The sequence below is a fragment of the Cheilinus undulatus genome, linkage group 7 (assembly GCF_018320785.1).
Source record: "Cheilinus undulatus linkage group 7, ASM1832078v1, whole genome shotgun sequence".
Taxonomy (NCBI): Eukaryota; Metazoa; Chordata; class Actinopteri; order Labriformes; family Labridae; genus Cheilinus; species Cheilinus undulatus.
The window spans coordinates 11,928,905-11,955,052 of record NC_054871.1 but is presented as its reverse complement, the minus strand read 5'-3'; the positions used below and the strand labels follow the sequence as shown (position 1 = coordinate 11,955,052).

Genomic DNA, 26,148 nt, shown 5'->3' with positions numbered 1-26,148 from the left:
ATGACCGGGAGTCCTCAAGAATTCCGGCCATTTAGATCAACTACCGGACATTTGCTTTACATTATTTTGCTGCATTAACAGCAGCTCTTACTCTTTTCCCAGCATGAGACCGGATGTAAAGGCTACATTTGTAGAACAGAGCGAGGATGTGGGCAGCTCCATGCAGATGGTTATGGTGACTGTGGTCTGGCCACCACAAAGTGACTACATACACCAATGCAATTAGTCAGTCATGCCGTCATGCTCTAGGAGCAGAAACAAAGGATAAGTAGTTGGTTAGTTTTCCCCGTCTTTGAATTTGATGTTAAATATTTAATTTTAAAGAGGATAGCATCTCAATTTGAGTTATATTTGTTACATATAGAGCTAAAGATGAGATGAAAGAAAGGACTGGCCATCTCTGTCCCTACATCATGCTGTACACAATGAGAGAGAGATTATTCTCCCTCCTTGATTAGACACAGCACAACAGTGCAGATATACAGATGGATGTGTTCTGTGTCACCTCTAACCTCTCTGGGGCATTTTCCTCTGGTTATTATGAAATATGGGGCCACCTGCTTGCTTGCTTTTCCCTAAGCCTTTACACCCACAGTCGTGCATACACATGCAAAACCCTAACCAGAGCTTCTAATACCATAGTGGCCTGTTGGTGAGTCATTCTCACACCCCAAAATCCTTTGTGAAGGGGGAATACGGATTAAGAGTCTCTTTGTCTCGGTTTAGGAAAATATCCACTGTTGAAATGTGTTTGGTTACCAGGACATACACAGAGAGCTAAAGTCCCTGATGCTGAGCTTTGTTGACATGTGTTTTGGGCTTAGTCTGAATTGTTATGACGATGTACTTGCAGCACTTACAAGACTTTTTCGATCTCCTTCATGCACTGCTGACTCTTTTTCAAACAAGAAGAAATCCTGGTTTTATGTGGTGTCAGAATTTCTGCCCTCTTGCCCAAAGCATTTCTATACCTCACTGACTATCAGTCAAAAGTAAGAAAACATGGTGCTCAGTGTCCAAGGTTGAAGGTATGGAAAGATGAAAAGATTCTTTCTCATGTGCTAATTATTTGACAAAACCAGTGTGTGATATTTGTAGTAAGTAAGGTTGATGAGAAGTTGTGCTGAAATTGTGTGGAGGCCTAACAGTGCTGCTTTGGAGTCTGTTGGATTAATTTCTGTTGATGCTTCATTAGTTGGTGGTTTTCTTTTCGTTTAAACTGTATTTCTTTGATTTATGACAAAAGAAAAGATTTTACAACCTCAATCGACATTTGTTTGGAAAGGAAGCCCCCAGGAGTCTTGCTCTTAAAATGTACTACAGCACTTCTGTGAAAATGCACTGTACAGCTCTGTTCTGGCAGACTCTCTGACGTAGTCCTCTGTTATTCACCTTGTGGGAATAACACATGTGGTCTGTGATGATGTAGTCAGTCAGTTAGTTAGAGCTGGGTCCTCCAAGGCATTTGTGCTTCATTGTTGCATGTAATTGTCTTGCCTGGATGCTGTTCAGAAATGTGGCTTCCACATTTTAGATGATATCTCGCACATTTGTGTCATATTAAATATTCAGGATTCCTCTCATAGCTGCAGTGTTTGTAAAATAGATGTATATTTCTAGAAGAAATGTCCATGTATGTTCCTCCATGTTCTTTGAGTTTCCTTTCTTTTTTAAAGATACCTGGAGAAGCTCAAAGAAAGCATGTGCTCTTTTGTCACCTTCCCTTAACTGCTAGATTTTAGTCGCACTTTGAAAAAGATGTGGGACATCACTGACATGGGACTGGGAATTGGTGGTTATGTCATGTAATGGGCACATGTTTATAATGAATACCTTAAAAATATGTCTGTCTCCACCAGCAGCACCACTGCCTGTGTGTAAGAATGCTTTAAACATGAGAAATGAAATCCTGATAATGATTTCGGGACAATTCGGCAAACAACAAATGCACAGACAATGCTATACCAGTGCACACACACCCCCGCGTGTGGCATGCCATGGCCTGGCAAAGGATAAGTTGTTGTTATAATTAATAATAATTAATAATAATAATTTACCACAGACAATTTTAGCTCCTACAGCCTTTAATTTCTCATGGATTTCCACAAAAAGCGCAGTGCTTCCTGCTTATGAGCACAGCTAGAAAGAGCAGAGTCTTTTATATTGGAAATTATTATATCTAATTTTTTCAACCTTGGTACAGAATTTCAATCCTGTCTCCTCCATCAGCTTCTCACTGATGTACAGCCGATGGTAAGATTGCATGGTGTATTTTATGTTCTCTTGACACAGAGTCTACGGGCTGACGTTTCCATGTTAAAACTTTAAAAAGAAATTTATAGGCTAAATCATTTGCAAGAAGCAGGTAAATTTGAAAAGGTAAATGGAAATATCGTTTTGAATAGGCTCTCCTCTTTCCTGCAGTACTCATAAGCAAGCTGCACTGCACATTATGAGAAAATCCATGAGAAATTAAAGCCTGTAGGAGCAACGTTTGTCTTTAGAAAGTTGAATATTCTCAGTGGACACCTTTGTTATAACAAGACTAATCTAGCAAAGTTTTTTGTGTTTATATATGCCGTGAAATTTCATTGCCATACTGTGACAGTGAGGACAAATGATTATCATTATGATCGACGAAAAAAGAAGAAGAAGAAGAAGAATTTCCAGTAGGACTGGCATGACTTTATCTAACAACATTGGCATTGATAGCCCTCATAACAAGAATAATATTAACCCTTTTTGAATGTATCTGTTTGCAACGTTCTAAAACCAGCTGTCTGTGACATGACAAGCTGAGTCATGGCAAAGTAAAGCCAAGAAGCACCAGCTGATGACTTTAGCACTACAGAGGAGAAGCAGTTCATTAATGCCACCTCAGAGTCAACAGTGCATTGCAGTTTATGTCCAAGACATTGTCTGCATTTTGGATTGAAGTGGAAAAGGAGACATCACTGTTAGGCAGGAGAACATTGGACACACTCCTCTTTTAATTTTTAGGGCTGTAGTCAACCAAAGAGAAACTTGGTCAACCAAAATCGCACCCAGGCACCAATTAATTGATTGGTCGTTCAGGTAAAAACATTTCACTCATTATAAAAAGTTACCTCGTTGGGGACTAATTCAATCCATCCAGGCTCCTCACTGCACCTGCTTGGTACTCTAAATGATCCTAAAATGAATGTAACAAGCCTTTGGAAGCATTAATATATCTTTTCAGCTCATCACGTCTTACTATATAATATAATTAATTGAGAGACGATCAGCGCGCACCTGCCTTTGATCTCCGTGATACTGGCGCAGTAACTCTGTAAACTCGTACAGCCTACAAAATAACCTCAGCTCATTGTTTTTCATTTGTTTGTAACGGTAACTAAAAACAGGATCGCTTGATCTAGCCCGCGCTGTGTCGTTTACGAGCATAAAGCAGACAACACGCAGCGTTTATTTATGGAGGTGAGAGGAAAAAGTTTGCTTGTCGGGACTTAATGACCAGCTGACATTGCCTTTTATCACCTCTCCTTTCTGTGTGACTGTAAGAGAAGCTAACGCTAACGTTAACACTTTAAGGAGATTATAAAAGGAGATTATACTACGCAGCCTATTTGCCGACAGGTAAATTAAACTGACCACGGGAGATGATACAGTGAGGGAGGGCAGAGCAGAGAGACTCAGCAGCGCCACTTCAGTACAAACAGCCTGCAACTTTGTGACGAGTTGATGTGTTGTTTCTGAGCGTTAGTGCTGTAAAATATCAGAAAATATCCCACTCTGGTAGCTTTGTGTGCTTCTCTACCTGTAATTCCAAGAGCTGCATTGCTCCTGTTCCCAGCAGCACGTCTCTCTCTCAGCTGCTCACACTTTTGCCCCCAGACCAGCGTCGGGGTGGGGGTGGGGGGGTGGGGGGGGGGGTGGGGGGGGATTCAGGGTGATCTTGGTCGACCTAAAGCTTTCCGATCAATTAATTGACCAATCGAATTGAAGCTGTCAGCCCTATTATTTTAGGGAATTGTTCATCTTCAGAGAGTCAGATTTTTAAAACTTTGTTTAAGGTGGCATTTTTGTTATTTCTACAACATGAGGTTTTATGTTGTGGTGAAAAAAACATGGAAGTCACTGTTTTCTCTCGAAAGTATTGATTCAGGCACAGTTTAGGCACTGGCACTGTTAAAAAAAAAGATCAATTTAGCACCTGTATCAGAAAAAAATAAACGATACCCAACCCTATTCATTAATCAGTTATAGGGTAAATCATTGGAATACCCTTATTTATAAGCCTATTTGATCTGCTTTCCTCATACTTGTGTAATTTATTTGTTTGATTTGTTCATCCACAAAACTTACTTTTGTTATCTTCCCGAAGTGCTCCTTAGAATGGGAAAATGACTTTCAGGTATGCCGCTCCTGCAGCTTGGAATCTGCTGCAGGAAAATGTGTGTATTTGGGAGCTGGCCTCTTTTAATCTTTTTAAAAGTAGACATTGGAGGAAGATTCATCAGGTTATAAATGCTTTGATGATTTGAATGTTTTTCTGCTTGTGGTTGATCTCTGTTTTTAACTTCTATGTGTTTTACCTCTGTAACCTTGTTGCTGCCTGTCTTGACCAGGACTCTCTTGTAAATGAGATTCTTGGTCTCTGTGTGACTTTTCTGGTTAAATAAATTTTAAAGTGAAGAACAAAATAAATGAATAATCTTGTATTCTATTGTTTCAGAAAACATAAAATTTGATGTTTTTGCTCCTTATATAAACAATATCTGATTTTAAAAATGTGTAAATGACATTACACAAATCAATCCTACTCACTTCCTGATCCCCAGTGTTTTTCTGTAGACCGGTCTTGTTATCAGTCACTGCTCTGAATCTTCACCCTTAGTGAAAAAGAAAAAGATAACAAAACATTTTAAGTTATTAGCAGTATTTTTGATAAAGGTTTGTTAAAATTTTCTGTTGTGTATGTTTGTTTGTTGTGTTCTTTGTGCTATGTTTTGTGTTTGTGTCATATGTACACAAATCATCATATTCTATGTTTTTTTCTAAACTGGAGATGGTAGGTGCCTTTATTAGATGGGACCGTTCTGGAGAGAAACGAAGCACTGGTCTAACCTAGGATTAGTGGGCCAGAGACTTTGTCTGCACATTGGCCACCCTTTCTATTTAATGAGCTTAAATGGTGCCCCGGCATGCTTCAGTTATTTTAATGAAATAACAATCTCTAATGCTTTTATTGGCATTAGATTTTATTTCAGGCCTTTTCATAGAAAGGCACAAATTAATCATTGATGCTTAAAGGCACTGTACCTGCTCCACATATACTTACCAGCAGGAATGCACAGATACATTGGTTTAACATTGGTTTCGTCTGATATTGGCTCCTCTGACTGAACATCAGCTGTAGACAAATAATGTGGGTTTTGACAGATGTCAGTAGCAGGTGTTTATCAATTATGCCATATCAATTTGATGCTGACACTGATCACACTTAGCTGATTCAGATGAGAGATTTATTATTGGGTAAAGAATATGACCTGTTGGACAAACTCTTTGTAGGATGTGTGCACTGAATGATGTGATTAAAAAAAATAAAAAACATGAGCATTGGTATCAGCCATCTGCTAAATTGTTATTCTAAACAATGGTATGTAAACATTAGCATCTACCCAGATTTTCACAACTGGTGCATCTCTATTTACCAACATTTAGCAACAATTGTTAATCATAACAGTACAGTATAACATCAGTGATTCACTCTTTAAAGTTTATCCAAAAAAAAAAACTGAAAATGACAGTTGATACTTCTGTTTAAGCTGGAAATTCATCATTGTTTGTTGGTAGGTCTTCAGATCAGCATGACTAAAGTCTGTCAAATCCACAGAATTACTATTTTACTATTTTTTACTATCTGTGACATTATTCTGTAAATTTAAGTACCAAGCTAGTGATAGATTACAAATAAAAGTGTTTTGCATAAGGTACTCTTACTGAGTAAACTACCTCTGTTTCAGGGTTCAAAGGGGGATCCCGGTTCTTCCCCAGGTCAAGCTCCACCAGGAGAAAAGGTAAAACATCTGCCAAGTCTGCTCCCTCTTTGGAAAAACGTGTCTTGTTTTTATGTTATAGTTTTTCATTAATGTTGTTGACAAATGGTTTTCCTCATTGAAATTAAATCACTGAGTGTCCTTGAATTTCCCTTTCCAATTTTTGATTAATTCTATTACCATTGATTTGTCTGGCGTCACAACAGCTGGTTTCTCTTACTTTCTATTTATCATTGTCTCTTTTCTCCTCTTGATCATCATCACACATATTGTTTTCCTGAACAGCGTGCTTGCATGTCTTAAACCAATAAAGCTCCGAAAGTATCTTTCTTCCTTAAAGTTTTATGCTGTCTTCGATCATATAACTCTCATCAGAGGTCATAATTTAAAGAGATAAAAACTAGACTTGTAGCATGTGGCCTTATTCATCAAGCTTTATCCTGGGGTCAGGCTGACTAATGATTGCAGACTTCTCGTCACTCTCCATATGTCTTTCACTTTGTAGATATTAGCCACTGCATCTCTTATCTCCTTTCACTCTCTATATCCTATATGATTTTTGTTATCATTGTTACACACATGTTTCTTATAAGAAGCAGCTTGAGACATCATTAATATAAATAGGTGGTAGATACAGCATGAAGTGGAAAAGCCAGCTTGATTTTCCAGATCATTCACGGACTATCAATTCTCTCCTTAACGAAATTACAGTTTTTTACTATGATTCTAAATAATGAGGTCTTTTCAATCATTGCTCTGTTGATAGTTTTTCATTTATGGAAAAAGGAGCAAATGAGCCTTTTTGCTGGAAATCATGATTTATTCAATTTCCAGTAATTTAAAGTAGATTAATTTAATTGTGTGCAGAGAGCTGAAGCAGTGTTCTTCGTTTTCTTTCACAACATACCTAAATGAGATATTCAACTATTCAGTGTTTCAAAGCCTTACTAAATGTTGTGCATTTGCAATTAGCAGTATTTTTTCCACCTCTTTCTGATGGTTGTGTGCCATGTCTGGTACTACTTAAATTTCCTCTCGTTTTAATAGGGTGACAGAGGCCCACCAGGTCTTCTTGGACAAGATGGATTTGCAGGTCCACCGGTAAGATTTAGCATGCTTTATCAAAGATGTTTAAGATATGAGAAGGTTTTGACTACCTACAGTAGAATCCACCAGAATCTGTCATTTATACCTATATAATGTGTCCAAGAAAAGTGGCTCAGTGTGCTTAAGTCTGTCATTGTTGCTGGGGTGTTGTACATGTTTTTATTAGTACATACAACTGTCAGCCTTAATGGCACTAGCACTAGCATGTCCAAATATACACACAAATGGACTACTGCACACACAAGTTCCACCCGTGTGCACACAAGTGTTAGGCAAACCACCGATACCTCCTAGGGTACACTCACATGAGGCAATCCATACCATGACCTTTTGACCCCCAAAGCTTATTTTTTTGACTGGTGTGAGTGCTTCCTGGTGCTGGGTGATCAATGGAATTTTAATTACACGATTACACGAAACATGATTATCAAGGGTAAATAATTACTGTGCCACATGCCATGACGCATGTGTGGAGTGCACACAGCCTGCCTTTAATGAACAGCGAGTGCTCACACCATGAGCGAACCCTGGAGCAAAGTTCAATCTGAAGCCACAGAAAGAGAATTCATGCTCTGTGAGGCAGAGAGAGCATGCAGATTCATTGCATGCATCCTGCCAGTCAAGACATCCCTGGTAAGAATACCAGGAACTTTGCACTCCCGAAATATATTTCAAAGTGAAACTGCAATTTGTTTTTTTCGGTGATAAAACAACTCTCATTTTGAGACCATGCTTATGTTCTGAATTTGTTTCAGTAGCAGTTATTTTGTTATTGAATGCGCTTTGCATAGTTGTATGGACTTTTAGTCAGGTCAGTCATAAATCACGAAGGCCCCTTCTAACGCCCACTATTTTAATATTTAAATCATCAGGTTACAGTGTAATTTATTTAAGATCTCTCTCTACCTCCCTCTCTGACTCTTGCAGTACAGGAAGTGTTTTTTGCATCTTTATGTTTATTGAGCACATTTATAAATATGAAACAGATCCTTTTTCTGAGATCTGCACAGTAATGTAAAAACACTGTAAGGTAAACAACAGCTAGTAAAATGATGAATGAGTAATGTTTTTTATTGACATTAATTAATTTTTAATGAAGTTGTGTGCCCATCTTTTCAACTTTTTCTGTAATAAGTCTTTATGAAATATGTAAAACCAAGAGAACGTTGCCATAATTGAGCAGCTCTAGTGCGTCATATCACACTCAAGCATGGTTCACTCCCCTTGGCATGGATAAAAGAGATGTGCTTTAGCAAGGTGCAACTGCACATTTATTTGCACAAGCACTGGTATGCAATGCGGACATGAAATACTGTATAATAGACATAACCCCTCCTCTTGACAATCATTTTAAGCAGTGGCAGAGCATTAGAGGGTTGTACCAGACCAAGACAACTCAAAATAAGCCACAAAGTGTGTAAAAATGCTAACCTGATTTCTGTATTTCTTCATTGTGCTGACTCTAAACAGCTAGCAATGTTTGGGAAGAAACAGGAAGAACAAAACACATGAGGAAGAAAAGTTAGATTCAGTAGCAAGAGTGGTGGAGCTACACCTCAACTTCTCCGTGCTGGTTTTAAAAAGCCTCTGGATGTGAAGGCAAAAGCCGAAAGTCCTATTTGTTGTTTCATTTTCAGTACATGAAACTGTACCAGCAATCACAGGTAGTTCTATATGACACTAGATTGAACAAACATTGACTTATCCTACAGTCAGTTAAAATTAATACAGGAGAAAACTTCAGGAAACTTACAACTAGTGTACAAATCTGCCTTATGTTACCTTTTTCTCAGTGAACTTGAACCATAACTCCAAGACCAAGGTAGAGACTGAACTATGATGTTTATCAACAGTTACACCCCAAATATGTAAATATACAGTGCTTAACAAATTTATTAGACCACCACCCAAAGTAAGGTTTATGCCACAGCTGCCCTAAATTAACAGCGTTGGAAAAATCATTTTTCTGCAATGGTTAATACACCAATATGTAGAAGCTCTTCAACTGAAATGATATTTTTAATGCTAAAATTTAATTATTACTGTTATCCATGAATTTTAAAATTTACTTATTTACAAAAAAACTGAAAAAATAGTAAAGCACATTATTATTTCTTGATTAATATGTGAAATTATAGTTATTTACTTGCAATCCCAAACAGAAAAATTAGTTTTAGTGGTTGAATGTTAAGCTTGATTAATTTCTGACTTCTCAGAGAAGACCAGTGAGCCGTCTCAAATTTGGGTATAAAAAGGTGAGGTAAAACGTGGAGAGCTCACTGAAAATGAAAGAGTCTGCATTAAAGCACTTCATGATGCTGGATGGTCTCTGAGACAAATAGGGAAAGACATAAAGCATTCTCACAGTGTGGTCAAGTATGCTTTGGAGTCAACTGCCAAGACTGGTACTTACAAAATGCGCCAAGGAAGAGGCAGGAAATGAAAGTTAACTGAAGCAGATGTCAGACACCTCAAAGTTTTAAGTTCTAGAGACAGAAGGAAGACCACTGCTGATCTTCAGGCAGAGATGAATGCTTCTAGATCAGAGTCTGAGAAAGTCTCCAGAATGACCATAAGCAGACGGCTGATGGAACAAAGCTTAAAGGGAAGAATAGCTGCTAAGAAGCCATTATCGAGGCCTGCAAACATCCAGAAATGCCTCAGATTTGCCAGGGAGCACAAACACTGGACTGTTGATGACTGGAAGAAGGTACTCTGGACGGACGAGTCCAAATTTGAACTCTTCGGTCAGCATCAGCGGGTTTATGTCCGCAGGAAAGCTGGAGAACGTTTTGATGCCAGATGCACTGCACCCACAGTGAAACACAGTGGAGATTCCATTATGGTATGGGGTTCCATTTGTGGATACAGCGTGGGCAAATTAGTAAAAATTGAAGGTGTCATGAACAAGAACATCTACCACAACATCTTAGTGCATCATGGAATCCCTTCTGGACTAAATGTGATTGGTGGTGGGTTCATATACCAACAAGACAATGACCCCAAGCATACTTCAAAGCTGTGCAGAGACTATTTGACCAAGAAAAAGGAATTTGGAGTACTGGAACTGATGGACTGGTCAAGGCAAATTCCGGATTTGAATCCTATTGAACATATTTGGGATTAAGTAGATTCAAAGATTGATGGCACAAAGGTTTCATCTAAAGCAAGTCTGTGGGAACAGCTAGAAACTATTTGGAACTTAATATCAAAATAGACTGTCGAAAAGTACAAAAAAAAAGCCAGCAAGAATGCAAGCTGTTATCAAGGCCAACGGAGGCCATACAAAATATGAAGTTTTTTGGTTATTATGTGTGAAAAAGGACTATTTAGTTGTTTCAGTTTGTTATTTGCCAAATAAATAATAACATTTTTAGTTTTAAACAAGTTTTTGAAAGATTTCTAAAATATTTATGTTTTCTCGTTTTTATGACAGGTGGTCTAATAAATTTCTTACTATACTTACTTATTACTTACTTGTTATTATTATACTTATTATTATACATATTTATATTATACTTATTATTATACTTATGTTATTATTATACTTATTGTTATTATTACTTATTACTTACTACTTACTTGTTACTATATATAATATACACAGCATCTGTGCTACCCTTTTTCTCTATAGCTGAAGAGATAGCCATAGTTGTGCCTCACGTAAACCTGATAGACTTTATGGTCAAGGTCAAAGGCCAGTCAAAAGGGGAAATGCACCCTGCCTGGGGTCAGGGGGTCAATGACACGCTCAATATCCCATGCCTTCCTGGGTCAGCAATTGTAACCCTCAGGGATGGAGAATTTCATGGACATTGCCATCAATAAAACTCAGGACACTGGCATTCTTTTTATGTAGTGTGATCCTATTCATGCACTATATTCACACCCTGCATCTGTTGATTTAGAATTTTTTTATGGCCATGTCTGTTAACTGTCAGCATACGTTGGTGCTTCTGTAATTCACATGGCTGTTGTTTACATTGACTTTGTGTCTTTTTGATACAAAGCAGACCCCATCTTCCACAGATTTTTTGTACTGCAGCCACTTGAAACAGCTGTACAGGTAGACTCAATGCAGCACTAAGTCAGCTGGCCTTCACCTAGCTTCCCAGGAGGGTATCCTAGTGTTTGCAGTAGCTAATATATCCAGCACATGAACTGTGGCCTGTCAAGTATTTCCAGAGGAAATGACTGACTGGGGGCCTGTGCTCTTAACCCCCAAGTGGGCCTTTTATTGAGTGTGAAGGTCCATGTGTCACAACCTCGGAGGCACACAACAGAGTTAATGGTGCCGCCCAAAGATGTTCCACACTGCCCCAAAAAGATACTGACCTGGCCCTGACCTTATGTTTTGGAGATGTAAACATCTGTTGTTGATAAGCATGTCAAAGGAAACAAATACATGGCTGAAAAAAGGCTCTGATTTGCTGAACAATAAATCCTCCATGGTTTACAAAGAACTATCTGTTTAACCAAATGTGGAATTTGGCTGTTGCACAGAACTCACATTGGAGTAGAATAAGCAAGCTGTTAATCTAATTGAAGTTTTTATGATTTAGTATCTTTAACATCTCAAAATATTGGCCTAAACCCTGAAAGGGTCATGAGCTGCTAACTCGAAACACTACATAGTACACATGGGGTGATATGGTCCCTTTTATGGAATAGAGATTAACTAATTAAGTCACATAACATGGTTAATTACCATTTCCGTTCACCCTTACCAAACATTTTCACAATCCCCCACAACCTCCAAGATCCTTAGCAATCCCTGTCCATCAATAACAAAATGTAAAAACTTTTTTTGATTTTCATACTGAAAATCAAACAGATTTTAAATGCTGCAGGCACAGAATTTTACTCACACAGGCCGGTGCTGCGATTGAACTATGACCTCAGGCCTTTAGACTAGTAGCAGAATCTTTACCTTCAAATGATTTGGCAGCCTTGAAGAAATTTGTTGACTACATCTGAGGTCATACTAGAGGCATAAACCTAAATACCAGGAATATCTTACAGCTGCTGCTACCTTAATTCTCATTAAACTTGGGATATAGTGTCATGGTCTACAAGCATAGATCCCTAAAGATTTTATGGATCCCTGACTTTTCCCAAAAAACCACAATGCTTTGATGTGTGCAAGTCTTTGCTATCAATGACCTGAAGTGATTTTTTCTTTTTGAAGTGACATCATCAGGTCTCAAGTTTTGTCTAATTTGAACTTTGCTTCATGATCAGCACCTGCAATGCTGATACCATTGTCACCAGCATTAACTTTTTATTTTTAGTTTCAGAGCTATACAGAAATACAGTAAAACACACTTCTTATTCTGCTTTCAAGGGTCCTAAAGGTTATCCAGGGCCATTTGGACCACCAGGAGAACAAGTAAGTAATAATTTGTGAAAAAAACAACATACACCAGTTTCCAGTTTTGTTAAGTTAAATCCCTCACAGTTGATATGCATCTCTGAAAACATACAGAAACATATGCGTATATCTATGTACACGTACGCAACAGCCCTGTATCTGCCCTCCCAAGTATTTTTTTTCAACCTAAGTTGTAATCCGCTTCTCCCTTCAGGAAAACTTGCAACCTTGTCTGTATGAATAATAGGCTGTCTATAACAGATCACCTCTATATGTCTGGGTAAGAAGGCTCAAGGCATGAAAGAAAAAGTAGTGTAAATTTTGCGTCAGCATTAATGGAATAATGACATTTTTGAAAATCTTTTTGTTTGAGAGTGGAGTAATTGGATTGTACCACCCAGTAGTGAAATACAGGGCATACCCACATAGTTATAGGGGTATTATATTTTGAATTTAATGTGATTTTCGGTCAAAACATGAATGAAAATAAGCTCTCATTCCAAAGCAGTCCTGCCCTGCTAGTGAGAACATCATGATGATTGTCAGAATATTATAAAGATTATTGCAGATATGTGTTTTTTTCCTGCATATTCAAGGTCAGTGATTTGTGCCAACGGTAATAACTTTACTGCTGCAACATACCATCATTTCAAGTTGTTCTACATAAGAACATCATTTGAATATTTAAAGTTAGTCTTATAAATTGTGAAGAAATAGATAAATAGTGTGCCATTGGCAGAGGGGTGGGTTGGAAGGGAGCAGAAAGGTACAGTAGACAGGGTTGTCTTGTGGAGGCTTTCCAGAATGAACAGTGCTTGTTTTATTCTTCAGCTGGCAGTGGTGGCAGAGTCTGTGTGTCTCCTCTTTCACTTTATCCATGCATCTAATCTCCCCATTCACCATTTATTTGTTCTTTGTCTCTCTGCTGCAGGGCATACCAGGACCGCCAGGGGAAGCAGGGGCTGCAGGTTACCCTGGCAGGCAGGTGCAGTGAAAAATATAGAAAAATACGCTTCCAGTTCCCCCATCGTTGCACTATTGAGATATCAGATGAGAACACACAGCAGTAATAAAGATAACAGTTATGCAAACTGATCTCTACTTTGCTATATCCATTGCTTGATATTGTAATTAAGAGATGTGAGTCATCTCTTGAAAATAAACTTTTCATGATTTACTGTGAAATGTATAAATTCATAGAATTAGTTTCCTAACTTTGGTTAATGTATCATGCCTGAAGTAGTGTGTGTGAGGACACAGATTGATTTTTCTAAGCTGACAGTCAAGATTGCTGTAATTTTCTTATCTAGCCATCCAGAATCTGTTGTGTTCAGCTTTCTTTTTTCCACATGAAATAACTGAACTTGCGTCTACTACAACCATAAGTCTTCCTCATCCGAGTCTTTCCTTACAGGGCTCAGCAGGGCCAGAAGGTAACCCAGGGCCTAAAGGTATCCGTGTAAGTACAAGTACCCCTCTGCTCTCTCTGCCCTGTTTTCTTCAGCAGCTCTGGATTGAATAGTTCATTTCCTGAAAGGATTAGGACAGTGTCAGAGAGACTGCCCGGGATCTGAGTTATATTTCTGTCATGCTACCTGATGTGAAACTACTTGTGGGGGCTGGTTCATAGATCTGTGTTGTCTCTATAAAGGCTGACTGGTTCTTTATACTATAGATCATTCTCCAGCAAGCACAACTGACCTGAAAAAGAAGAAAAAACAGGGGAAAGTATAGAGGAAGAGATGGAAGAAGTAATGAAAGCAGATGGAAGGGGGTCAAATAGGCTAGTGAGAGAAGAGGCTTTAGTGAAGCGTTGCGACTTAGAGAAACAAGATAGCTGGGACTAATATGTTGAGGCAGAGTGAAAAGAGCCACATAGAGAGTGTAATGAGAAGATGTGAGGAAATAAGAAGGAATGAGGGAGGGAAAGGGCTCTGCAGATTAGTGAAATATGTGTCCTTTGCTTACAGACAAATAGAAAATATAACAAAAGATTTGCTACCTTTTTTTTCTTTAAAAAAGGTAATAAAATGTCATCTAAAATGATAAAATGTTTAACTGGCTTAATTTGTATACTTAACTATTTGCTAACAATGCATAAACAAGCATAATATTACATGTTTTCACTTGTTATGACTGGCACTTCCCCAGTTATGTCGACACTACAAATATATGCAATGACTTGCATGTGTTGGATTAATTCACGACACGTGCTTGATAAAGTTATGATAGACACATCCTTGTTCTGGGACAGTTAACCAATCCCACAACAGATGCGAAGCATATCTTTCCATCCATAAAAATATAAAGCAACACACATACAGAAGAAAAAAGCTGTTTGTATGTCAGCATAGATAAGAACAGTGATGGACTTCAGATGCTCAAAGAATTTGCTGTGGCATTGTTTAGTTAAAGAATTAATGATTAAACAACTGTTATAGAGGTTTGTGACACTCAGAATATAACAACTTTTACTCATTAAAAGTCTTTGGATGATGACTTTAAAATACATTTCTTACGTCAGTAAACTCACTCCAGATTGTTTCTCTTAGATTTCCCAACAGGATAATCTAGGTCATGGTCACAGTCACATGGTTCAGAAACACGTATCCCACTGCTCGTTATTTGTTTTGATGTTCAGACAATATTGTGATATGAAATGTTGCTTATTTTTAGGGTTTCATTGGGCCTCCTGGTGTTGCAGGACCACCGGGTCTCGAGGGGGAGAGAGTGAGTGATGTTGCTTGATTAATCAGTGTACATGATGCTCAAGTCTTTATTAACATGGATTTCTGCAGCCCTCCCCTTTTTTAGTGCACTTTTATATATACTATCTCTTGCTTTGTCTTGTTCTTCATATATTCTTATACTTGTATCCTCTTTACATAAACATGGTGTTTGATAGATGCTATGTATGGCACTTCTAGTTTTTTACTTTGTCCCATTAATATGTTGATATGTGGCAGGATTTCTATAAAATTGTATTATTTAAAATTGTATGTATTAGGGGTGTTGTGTTATGTTGTATGATTAGCTTGGACTTTGCCACAGCTACAGTTTTGTCAGAACTGGACATGTCCACATTAAAACAAGGACAGAGAGCAACACTGAAAGATTTTCATAACAGAAAATATATTTTTGCTCTTCTCCCAGCCTGCTTTGGCATGGGTCTGCGATCATTACGGGTGGGTTTTGCTGGTGTATCCCTATTGGTATATCCAATAGCTACTGCTGTGGTATCTTTAGCTCAGATGTAGCGAAGCGACAGTTCAATCAGAAATGGACCATTTCTTTTTAAAACAACAGCAAAGAGCCACATTGAAAGCTTGTCTTGGCAGAGAAGATATTTTTGCATGTCTCGTTACCAGTCTTGGCATCAGGTGAATTCATCAAAAAGCTCTGCCATTAACAGTCTACGCTAACTGTTAGCACTATAGAGCAGTGGTTTTCAAACATTTTTTGCTCAAGGCACAACTATGATCAAGCCAAAATCCCAAGGCACACCATCTTCATATCCACAACTTTATTCACAGTTGTTAATTCAAGCAATTGCTGTAGCAAATCTAAATCTTTTTGTATCTGTTAATTGTCATTTTTACACCAAATTAGTATACATAGTATTCATAATCTCTCTGTGCAGTTAGCGGGCTGGATAAGAAAGCCATTCTCCTAAATTCCTTTCAGATGGATGTATAGTTTGCAATTTGGCCCTTCTCACTTTTCGATAAACTAAAAAATATCCTTTTTCAAGCTTGTTATACCTCTGCTTTCCTGGCAGAGTGCCACAGATTTTGTAATTGATCCACTTGCTTTTCTGTTATAGGGAATTCCTGGCCCAATTGGAAAACCTGGTCCCAAAGGAAGATATGTAAGACTGCAAATGTCTGGTGAAATGTACTTTGGCATAGATCCTAGGCAAAGCCTAGTATGTTTCAGGACAGCATAAAAGTAAAGCCTTTTGAGATTAAGACAGTGACATAGGGGATAATGATGTTTGGCCCTCACACCTGAAAAGTTAATGTCTTAAATCCTCATCTTTTTTCTGTTGGGGTAGACAAACGAGATGGAAACCCATAGTGTTTCATTTAAAGGTTTATTTCTAACTTATTGGACTATGTCTGGCCAGTAGAATGAAAGTTTGAGTCCTTTTGTTAGCTGTAATTAAATCCATAAGATCACCCTTACACTGGTTAACCCCTCCAAATGCATTGTTTTTAAAATTAAAATACAGATTTCATCTTCAGCATCAGCTTGTGGAAATAAGTTGTTGATGTGTATTGTAAAGATGAAATTTCTGTACACAGAAAAATACAGAATCATATTTGGAAACACCAATGAAAATTAGAGTAGAGCGACAGAATAAACATAATTTTTTGAAGCTTGTACTGAAGTACAATTCATTACAACTACCTGGTGGTGGTTTTCCTGATGTTTCTCAACTGAAAGTGGATGTATTTCCCCCACAGGGAGTGGTAGGTGATGCAGGGGAGAGGGGACCACCTGGTCCTGATGGCAATGAGGTGAGATCCGTCATCGACTTTCCTGCAACTTAAGTTTTTCTCTTAATTGTCCAGCAATTTCCTCTTTCTTTGTTATTTTTCCCCACCATTTTGTCCCCTATCTGTTATTTACTTTTTCCTGCTCCTTAATCGATCTCTCTTATCAGTGACTGTATGTACAAATTTACTGTGGACTATTTCATGCATAAACATATCAGAACTGAACTATGGTCAAGTTATTTGTCATGTTGTTATAATTTTTACGTATGTTCGGGGACTTTGCCACCATTTAATCTCTGGTGAGCTGTGATAAAAAAAACAAAACAAAAAAGTTGAGCTCCTGAAAACTATATTACAAAATTTGATTCAGATTATTTATTTATTTATTTGAAATGATGTACACACATTTGGCACTACAGGAGTTGGATAATTAATTATGGTACAGTATTATTTTCAAAGATTGATAGATGGATTGATAGATAAGTTGTCAAATCCAATACACTGGCAGCCTTGTGTTGTCACGTTTACAGTTTTAGCTCTTCTGTGTTGACATAGATAATCATCCTAAATGAAAACACATAGTTGCACTCAACAGTATTGCCAGTTTAGCCTTGGGTATACAGTAGGTTGCAGTAGTGTAAGTGTCCTGTTCTGTGTACTTAGGATGTTGCTGTGATGTTTCACAGGGGCCTGTTGGTGGGACTGGCATTACTGGCTTTCCTGGTCTGAGGGTGAGTTTCAGTTCTTGTGTATTTTTCTTTATTAATATGTTACATCTCTTATGTCAAATCCAGACCATGTTCCATCTGTCATTTGCTGTCCTCCCAGTACTGCCTCTGGCTCCACTTGTGCTTGTTCCAAGATGGCTTGTCTGTCATCTGTCTGTCTGTACTAGTTATATTTGCATTTTGATTGATGAATTGCAGGATGTGCAGAACTAGAGCTGTCTTGTGATGGCAGCAGCATACCTCTTCTTGTGAATGACAGGAGCTACTGGGGTCTAAGAAATCCACAGGCAGTTGAAATATAAAAATACAAAATCAGGGACTCATAATCAAAATATTTTAGTGTACTTTCATGTATCCTCATCATTGCCAATGCCAAGGGAAAAGCAGTTCATTCATTCCATAAAAGTGATGCAACAATCCAACTTTTTAAATTTCAGTTCCAATCTGGTAACTTGGCTTTTGTTATCTGCCAACACAGTTACTAATTTGATACCGGTGTTAAATCGTAACCTTCACTCCCTACGGTGAGGATGATACAGGGAATCATTTATGTGTGAAAAGTTTGAGAACAACCTTTCTTGATAGAACAGAACTGCATTATTATAATGTTAAAGTAAACATGATGTCAGCAGGGTCTTAAAAAGTATTAAAAGTTGATGAATCAATATATCAATAATTAAGGCCTTTAAAAAGTATTATAAAGTCTTAAATGTAAGACCATAAGGTCTTCAATTTTGTAGCTGTTTTGCATTTTTCTGTATGCCAAAAGAGGTTGTAGACTAGTTTTTCTGCTTTTGTTTTTACATTTAGTGTTAAGCATTCTGATTCTGAGGGAACTCCACCTGATCTGACATTAGGCTGCAGCTTGTTTATGTTCTGGCCTATTGAGCTGTTAGTGCATGCATCCTTGAAGCTCCTCTGTGTTCCTAGCTAGCAAGCAATTGAGTGATGTATGCATGTAAAAGTTAGGTAGATGCAGGTTTACTGAGAAGTGGATGGAGGATAAGGTGTTGGCCAGAAGTAAAACTTTTGCCTAGTGTAATACTAGCACAGAGTCTGTTAATGTTAGCACTGCTAGCATCTAAAAGGAAGCTTTATTTGTGTAGCACAGAACAAATACTAGCTGCATTTTCTTGCATATGTTGTAGCATATTAATCTTAGAATCTGCACAAAACATGTGTCACCAGTGTCATGGGTTCTTAATATATTGACAGGTTCTTGAAAAAATATCTTAAATATCTAAAATAAAGGTGAGATTTTCTTTATATTCCCTATTCAAGTATTAATTGGAGCAAACTATTTTTTTTCTCACCATTTGTCACCAGAAACTTAAATGTCTCCTCGACAGAACTATAAAAGGCAAACTTAAAAAAAACAATCTGTTTTTTAGCCTTAATCTCGGACAGCTGACCCCTTAATGTTTTGACAGGGGTCTCCATAAAACTATGGATATTTGGACTTTTTCTTACAGCTGAAGAATGCTTTGAAGCTGTTATGAAAAAGGTTTGTAATGGGCTGTAGGTAGTAATTCACAATAAGTGTGTAAAATTTACAGTGATAAAAGTCATCTGCTGAACAATCTGTCTTAAAAATCTTATAATGGGAATCAAACCTGTTTTGTGTGTTGTCTGACCAAAGCCTCAAATGCCTAGCATACAGTTGGATGATTTATTGAAAACTACACGAACAAATTTGAGGTTGTAGACCAGTTAAGAGTGAAGTTCACTGTGGCATCCCTGTCAATGTAACAGTCTGTGGTGTTTCATAGACTATAAAACTGATTATTTTTGGTTGTGTAAGGTGAATATTCCCTCAGCGTTTAAAGAATTGACCAATAGTAAGACTAAGTTGATAGAAACAGCATTGTCTGACTGCCAAAGTAAAATAATTCACTCTATTCCTTGTTAGTGTCAGTAATTATCCAATATGTAAGTTTCTTAACACATCACTCACACCTTGAGTTATTATTAGTGCAGTCAGAAAAAATCAAGACTGTCACAGCGCTAATAGAGAGAGCTGCCTTTTTACTGTGGAATGTAAAGCTTTTAAATGTCTGAGTTAACAGGGGCCTCTAAAAACCTCCATGTTCATGTCAGCAAAATGGATACAACTGTAACCTGCACCTTTCCTTTGCCATCATTTCAAGCTTCATTTACACTAGTTAGCTGTCCTCATAGCATGGGGATTTATTAGGGTGTTTGAAGGGTCACTCTCGGTGTGCGAGACACATCTGGATAGATGGGGCTGTTCTTCAGTTACTGGCTGTAATTTATCTCTACTGCAGGCATAGACCTGAAGCATTCAGAGACTATCTTTAAGCTTTTCTTCTAATACACACAAGGGTTTTTATCAAAGAGAGGGGAAGAAGAACACATACTTTATTAATCCCTGAAGGGAAATTCACAGTTTACACTCTATTGTTCAACATGCTACACACACATAGGCTGAATTACAAGCAAATACACATACATTAACAGAATTAGATGTCAGAGTGATGGCTTTGCTGTTCTTGTTGAAGCACTGCTGGGAGCTGTTGGGGGTTCTGTGCCTTGCTTAAGGGCACTATGACAGTACTTAAGAAGTTACCTAGCACCTCTCCAGCTACCAGACCAAAATATGGTCCGACCAGGATTTGAACCGGTGACCCTCCAATTTACAGCCCATACAGACTGAGCTACTGCCGCCCCGTTTAATGTGTAGTGAAGATAAATACTAGATATATCTAAGCTCTGAGGCAAATCGCAGTTGAGTTTTTTTATAGCATAATTTCATTGTTGCAGACCACTGTGATACCTTTATGCAGTTATTTTCAAACATTTTTGCCCAAGGCATAGTCGAGGTCAAGCTAGGTCTCAAGGCAAAGCATAGTCATATCCAATTAAAAAAGCCTCTTAAACATGCTACAGTGTTGTTGATTAGTTTTAGAAATAATGAATGGTTGCACAAATTATCTCAGCACACAAAGACATACCTCAAGATACACCAGTGTGCGGCTTCTCACCTTTGATAGCCATTGCTCATAAACAATGAATTGTTTGGTTTGTTTGTTTGTAGTAGCAACTAGGGACGAAAATAACCATGGTAAAATTCCCTGCGTTTAGTAATACTGTTCAAATTTTGATTATCCTTAGCTTGGGATTATTTTGTATTAATATGTCTGTAAATAATGTCCAGACAGTGTGACGTGGGAGGTGAACAGAAAATAAATGTTAAATGGACTTGAGCTTGTGTAGAACTTTTTGTCATCTGACTACTCAAAGGTCACACCTATCCATTCACCCCATTCACTTGACATTTACACACTGATGGCCGGGGTTGCTATTGAGAATTGGCCATCAGTATTAGCTAATCCCATTCAAATACATCCCAACCATTTACACACCACCGACTGAACAGTGTGAGAAAACTAGAGTCAAGTGTCCAGCCCAAGGACACGTCAATATGTGATGTCAGGAGCTGGGGTTTAAACCCACAATCTTCCAATTGCGAGATGACCGACTCTACCTACTGAGCCACAATAAGTCCATACAGGATGTAAAGAATTCTTTTTGGGACCAGGAGACACTGCTGTCTCTCTTTTCTGCTCTTTTGGAGCGTCAGGGTACACTTTAGCAGGAGGGAGCACTTTAGCAGTACTCAAACAAAATACTAAATTTTATGAACATGAGTATCTACGTGTTTCTAATTTTTTTAGAGTGTAACCACTGTGGAACAACGAGAATGTTAACATTTATCTCCGTGTTGATTGCCTCTGGCTGTGCAATGCTGCTTCCTCTCTTTATCTGTTTCTCTCACTGTCAATGCAGTTAATTTCATTTTAATTCATTTAAATTAAATGAATGAGCTTTTGTGGCTTTAAAAACCTGTTAGCATTGCCAAAGCAGTGAATAAATGCATTTATGAATTTTATATTTGATAAAATGGTATGTATATAAAATCTGGACTAAACTTTATGCATTACAGAATGAAATGGGAGATTTTTACAGATATAAGTAAGATTATGGTTAAAAAATTTAGAAATTCTATAATTAAAAAATGTTTTATTTTTATTTTATTTCTTAAAGATGTGTAGACAGCAGGCCTAGGGCAAATGTCCTAAATATCATATCCCAGTGTTATTCTTGTCCTTTATGGTAACAGTATTATATCCCAGCAATACAAATTAAAATAGAAAACACAAATATATACTCAGGGGCTGCAGACTGCCTCCTCCCCCTAAAACAGACATGTGATGGCATACTCAACTTATGTCTGAAATTCAGATCAGAGAAAAATAATTCAGTAAGCCTCTGTGTTCGTTTCTTTGTAACTGCCCCTGTAGTTTAAAGTTTCACTTCCATAGTGCTGCGGTGTGAGCTGCTATTGACTGTACCGTATATTCTAATTGGGACATTCACAATAGAAGCACTCAAGAAATAATAACAACTATGGACTTTTTTTGGTGAAGGAATTGATGGATGTAGCATGTTTGTCATTAATTTAGTTTGGCTTAGACTGCACTACCAACGACTTAACGTGACTGCAGGGTTTACAGCATTCTGACTTCATTCGTTGACACAGCCTACTTTATTGAACTTGACATGGACTTGTACAGGTTTAAACACACCTTTAAACAGTTGTTTAAGCCGAATCACTGCAGCACTGGGCTAGAAAAAAAAGAAAGGCGATGACCTAGCTTGTGTTAAAGCCCTGACAGACAGACAGAAATGCCCTGCAAAACAAGCTCAGTCTCTGTGTTGCTGTTATTACAGACATATTGTTTTGCAGCAAGCAAGGTTGTAACATCCGTAATGACACACAAGTCACAATAAGACAAAAGTAACATAAAAAAAAAAAAACAGGGAGAATGGAAAACCTACAAAAACATGACCTACCCTACCCCACCCATTAAAAGTGGCACAACTTGCTAAAAACAAAAGAAAAATAATCAAAAAATGAAAGTGCTTAAGATTCTAGTAAAAAAAAGAAAGCAAAGTACCAACCAATGAAATCCATAAACAATTCCCAAATGAATAGGTCTTAAATAAGCCAGGGTGAAGCAAGTTTAAGACTCAAATACTCAAATTAACAAATAGATTAATAAATAAGTGTGCGCGAAATATGGCTACAACTTTTTCAGTTCAGCGAACACTTTGACAACCTTATTAACAGCATTGATGTTAATAGCAATCAATCAAATATTTGGCATCAAGGAATCCAGACTTCTTTTCAGTATAAAACATATCAACATGTATGCAAGTAATCATGACTTCAATCAGTAATGTGCTTGAGATTTTTCATGTGACCTAATAATGTGAAAGATGCAGCTTTATAAAGTTAGGCAAGTATCCAGATGAGCCTTTTTTTCTGTGCTCACTCATTTATTAATGGCGGTTACACAAAGTTCACACTTTAGTTAAGTAATCAGACCAAAACAGAACAGCAAGTGTCCGTTCTGGTATGCACTTGATGTCTCTGCCAGAGTGTGACTCAACAAATTGTGATGCAGCCAGACACTCAGACACACACAGCATGCATGAAGAGCAGCAGGGCAATGTGCAGCCGAAAACAGTTTGATATTTTATTGACATTTTTAAAGTGTTACTGATATACAAATCTTTGTATTGTTTGCATATCTGATTGGATTTTCTATGGTAGCAATGTATTTGTTAAAACAAGAGCTACAGGAATGCAGCAGACTGGTTTTGCTCAAGCCTGAATCAATTATCAGAAATAGTTTCGATAATCTCTAACCACCTGTTGGTCAGAATTTATCTTGACTACAGTCTGAGCAGAACCTCTGTCTGATGCTGGTGTACCACATCTCTTCAATCAGGCCTTAGAAATGAGAGTTTTAGGAGAAACGCCTGATCCCATCTCCTCCACTTATCATTTTTCATGTGGTCTGTGTTGAAGCCTCTTATGATGGAGCACATGTGATTTGTGTCAATGGAGCGGCTGTATCAAACACCAGCCCTAGAGGATCCAGATGGATTTACAGTTTGGGCCACATGTGCATAATGACAGAAAATTAAGTCATGTTCTCTCACTCTTCACTCGCTGCTCTCTTTCCATGTGGACCAGATGACAGATTGATTACACAGTACTCTTTTGATTTAAAAGGATTTTTAATGTCAAGGCTTGGTTAAGGCAGGTCCCATGCATTAGAGAATACAGCCAAGAATTCCAGCAGAGACCGTGAGTGAAAATTTGTTTACAGCCTCCTTTTATTTGATGTTGAGCTCACAAAGCATTAATTGACACAGATCCTGTCTAATCCTTTCTGCATGTCTGGACTACTTTTTTTTTTTTTTTAATAAAGAATGAAGTTTCGTTTTTTGCCTCATGCAAAATAATAACTGAGCCTTATTTGATTATTTCCAATGATGTGGAAATGCTTCAGTGTAGGAATGAAATGGTTACCAGTATTTATGATGATCTTGATAAAATTCCCCATGGTTATCATACCATTCAAATTTCCATTATCAATAAAACTGGTGGTGATAAACATGCTATGATATCACTATAATGTCCAGGCAGACAGCATGCAATGTAGATTTTTATACTGAGGTGAATGGGGCAAAATGTCCACACGCTGATGTAAGGAAGCATTTCAGGGAGGAGGGGACATCTTCCCTCTCCTCTGCTCTCTTGTCTTCATCACTCACTGTCACCATCTGTTGGAGTGCAGAGACACAGACAAGCTAGAAGGGCTAAGGGACACAGCAGCAGCAGGTTAATCCATTCATTAGCTCTAAGCATCAAATAAAAACAAAATGTGGTACCTTCAGCAGATGGCTTGAGAAATAAATAAAAAAAATGCTCCTTCTTTTGGGGTAATATGCAGTCATTGGCTTCAGCTGCTCCTCATCTGCTCAGAAAGCATAAAAAGTTCACCCAAACTTTGCTATAAGTCCTATTAACTATTTTTTTTCCCAATGTTAAAATCTATGTTGAAATTAGCATAATACTAGCATAATACATAATTAGCTCGCCTAACATGGTAACTCATGGTCATTATGATGTGTTCAGGTCTTGTCAGAAAAAAATCATTATGGGAGATAAAAACAAAAAATATATAGAGATAAAACAGATGGAATTATGACCTTTTTAGCATTAAAACTCAAGCTCTACTCTGCTTAGGAAACTTTTGTTAAACATGAATTGTCATTTTGTCTCTCCACCACACAGCAGAAAAGTATTAATAGTTGTAATGATAAGGACTCGGAATGATGTGGATCTTTGAATTGAAAATCTGACTCATAAATCTAATTTTTTTTTTTTTTTTTGATAATTGGTGTTTTATTGTGTCGTTTAAACACATTGACAAAAAAGTTAGCAAAGCATCAAAAATTCTGACAATTTTTAAAACACCTTTGTTAGCACACATGTGGTCAGATGTTTACGTTGTTTTAAGATTTTGATGTTATTTTTAAAAGTGTATAGTGCTTTGTGCTGCTGGTTTGATTTATATTGTATTTTATTTTCAAATTTGAAGAAATAATTTCACATGTTGAATCAGTGCTTTTTGAGGATTTTCAGAAAATGAAAACGATAGGTTCTTTGCAGATGATGAGGTGCAGCAGCACCTGGTGGGGGGCAAGATGTGATTTCTGCAAGAGAAATGTTACCGAAAAGGCCATGATTTGAGCTGTTTAAGACTATGCCACATGTTCAAAGTACGGAAATAAAAACATTAATTCTCAAGCTACTTTTGTGTCCTGAGAGTGTCTCAGACTTGTTTGTTTCAGTAAAGTTTTACGATAGTGTAGCACATTAAACTCTCATCCGATGCCTGTATTTCCTCAGGTGATGTTGTTCAGTCTTGTTCTTCATGAGGGAAATCTGTCTCTTTTAAGACATCTGGATCATTTGGCTAAGTTCTGTAGATCTGGTTGTTTGGCTACTAAATGGCTCTTCATTTGGTTACAGTTTAGTTTTTTTTAAATATGGATTAAATGATGACAAAGGATGGAGTTAAGGAACAGGCACTCAAATGGGAGCTAGCTACAGTGGCTCACATAAAAAGCCACTTTGTAGCACAGGCCTGTTTGTGACTGGCACATCATTACTCAGTTTATTCAGTTTCTAGTACATCAGTCTTTTAATTTTAAGCTATTTTGTTACAAATAAAGAATTTTTTATATGTTAAAGTGGCTCAGGTCACCTCTTAGCTCAGTACAAGACTCCTCAAGACTCTTGCCTCCCTTCTTCTGGCTAGACGATGCTAGACGCTAGAAGGTGTGCAGGAATGAGTAATCGATCATCTCCACTCCAGGTAAATCAGTAAAACTGTGGAGAAAAACAACTTTTTTTGTAAAGTATTGGGATTGTACTCCATGTGTGTAGAAATTTTCTGATATAATTGCAGTGTAGAGGTCCATTTGGAGCTGTGAAGTACTAATTTTCCTCCATTTCCATCAAT

General features: G+C 37.6%; 1 protein-coding gene across 1 annotated transcript in view; it reads left to right on the top strand.

The window, feature by feature from the left end:
* LOC121512469 (collagen alpha-1(XXIV) chain) overlaps window positions 1–26,148 on the top strand; it is a 117,867-nt gene that overhangs the window by 31,398 nt on the left and 60,321 nt on the right. Inside the window, exons 6-14 of the mRNA XM_041791750.1 lie at window positions 6,006–6,059; window positions 7,086–7,139; window positions 12,490–12,534; window positions 13,448–13,501; window positions 13,931–13,975; window positions 15,193–15,246; window positions 16,340–16,384; window positions 16,983–17,036; window positions 17,702–17,746. Of these exons, the coding sequence (XP_041647684.1) occupies window positions 6,006–6,059; window positions 7,086–7,139; window positions 12,490–12,534; window positions 13,448–13,501; window positions 13,931–13,975; window positions 15,193–15,246; window positions 16,340–16,384; window positions 16,983–17,036; window positions 17,702–17,746 (450 nt within the window). The remainder of the gene's footprint in view (window positions 1–6,005; window positions 6,060–7,085; window positions 7,140–12,489; window positions 12,535–13,447; window positions 13,502–13,930; window positions 13,976–15,192; window positions 15,247–16,339; window positions 16,385–16,982; window positions 17,037–17,701; window positions 17,747–26,148) is intronic.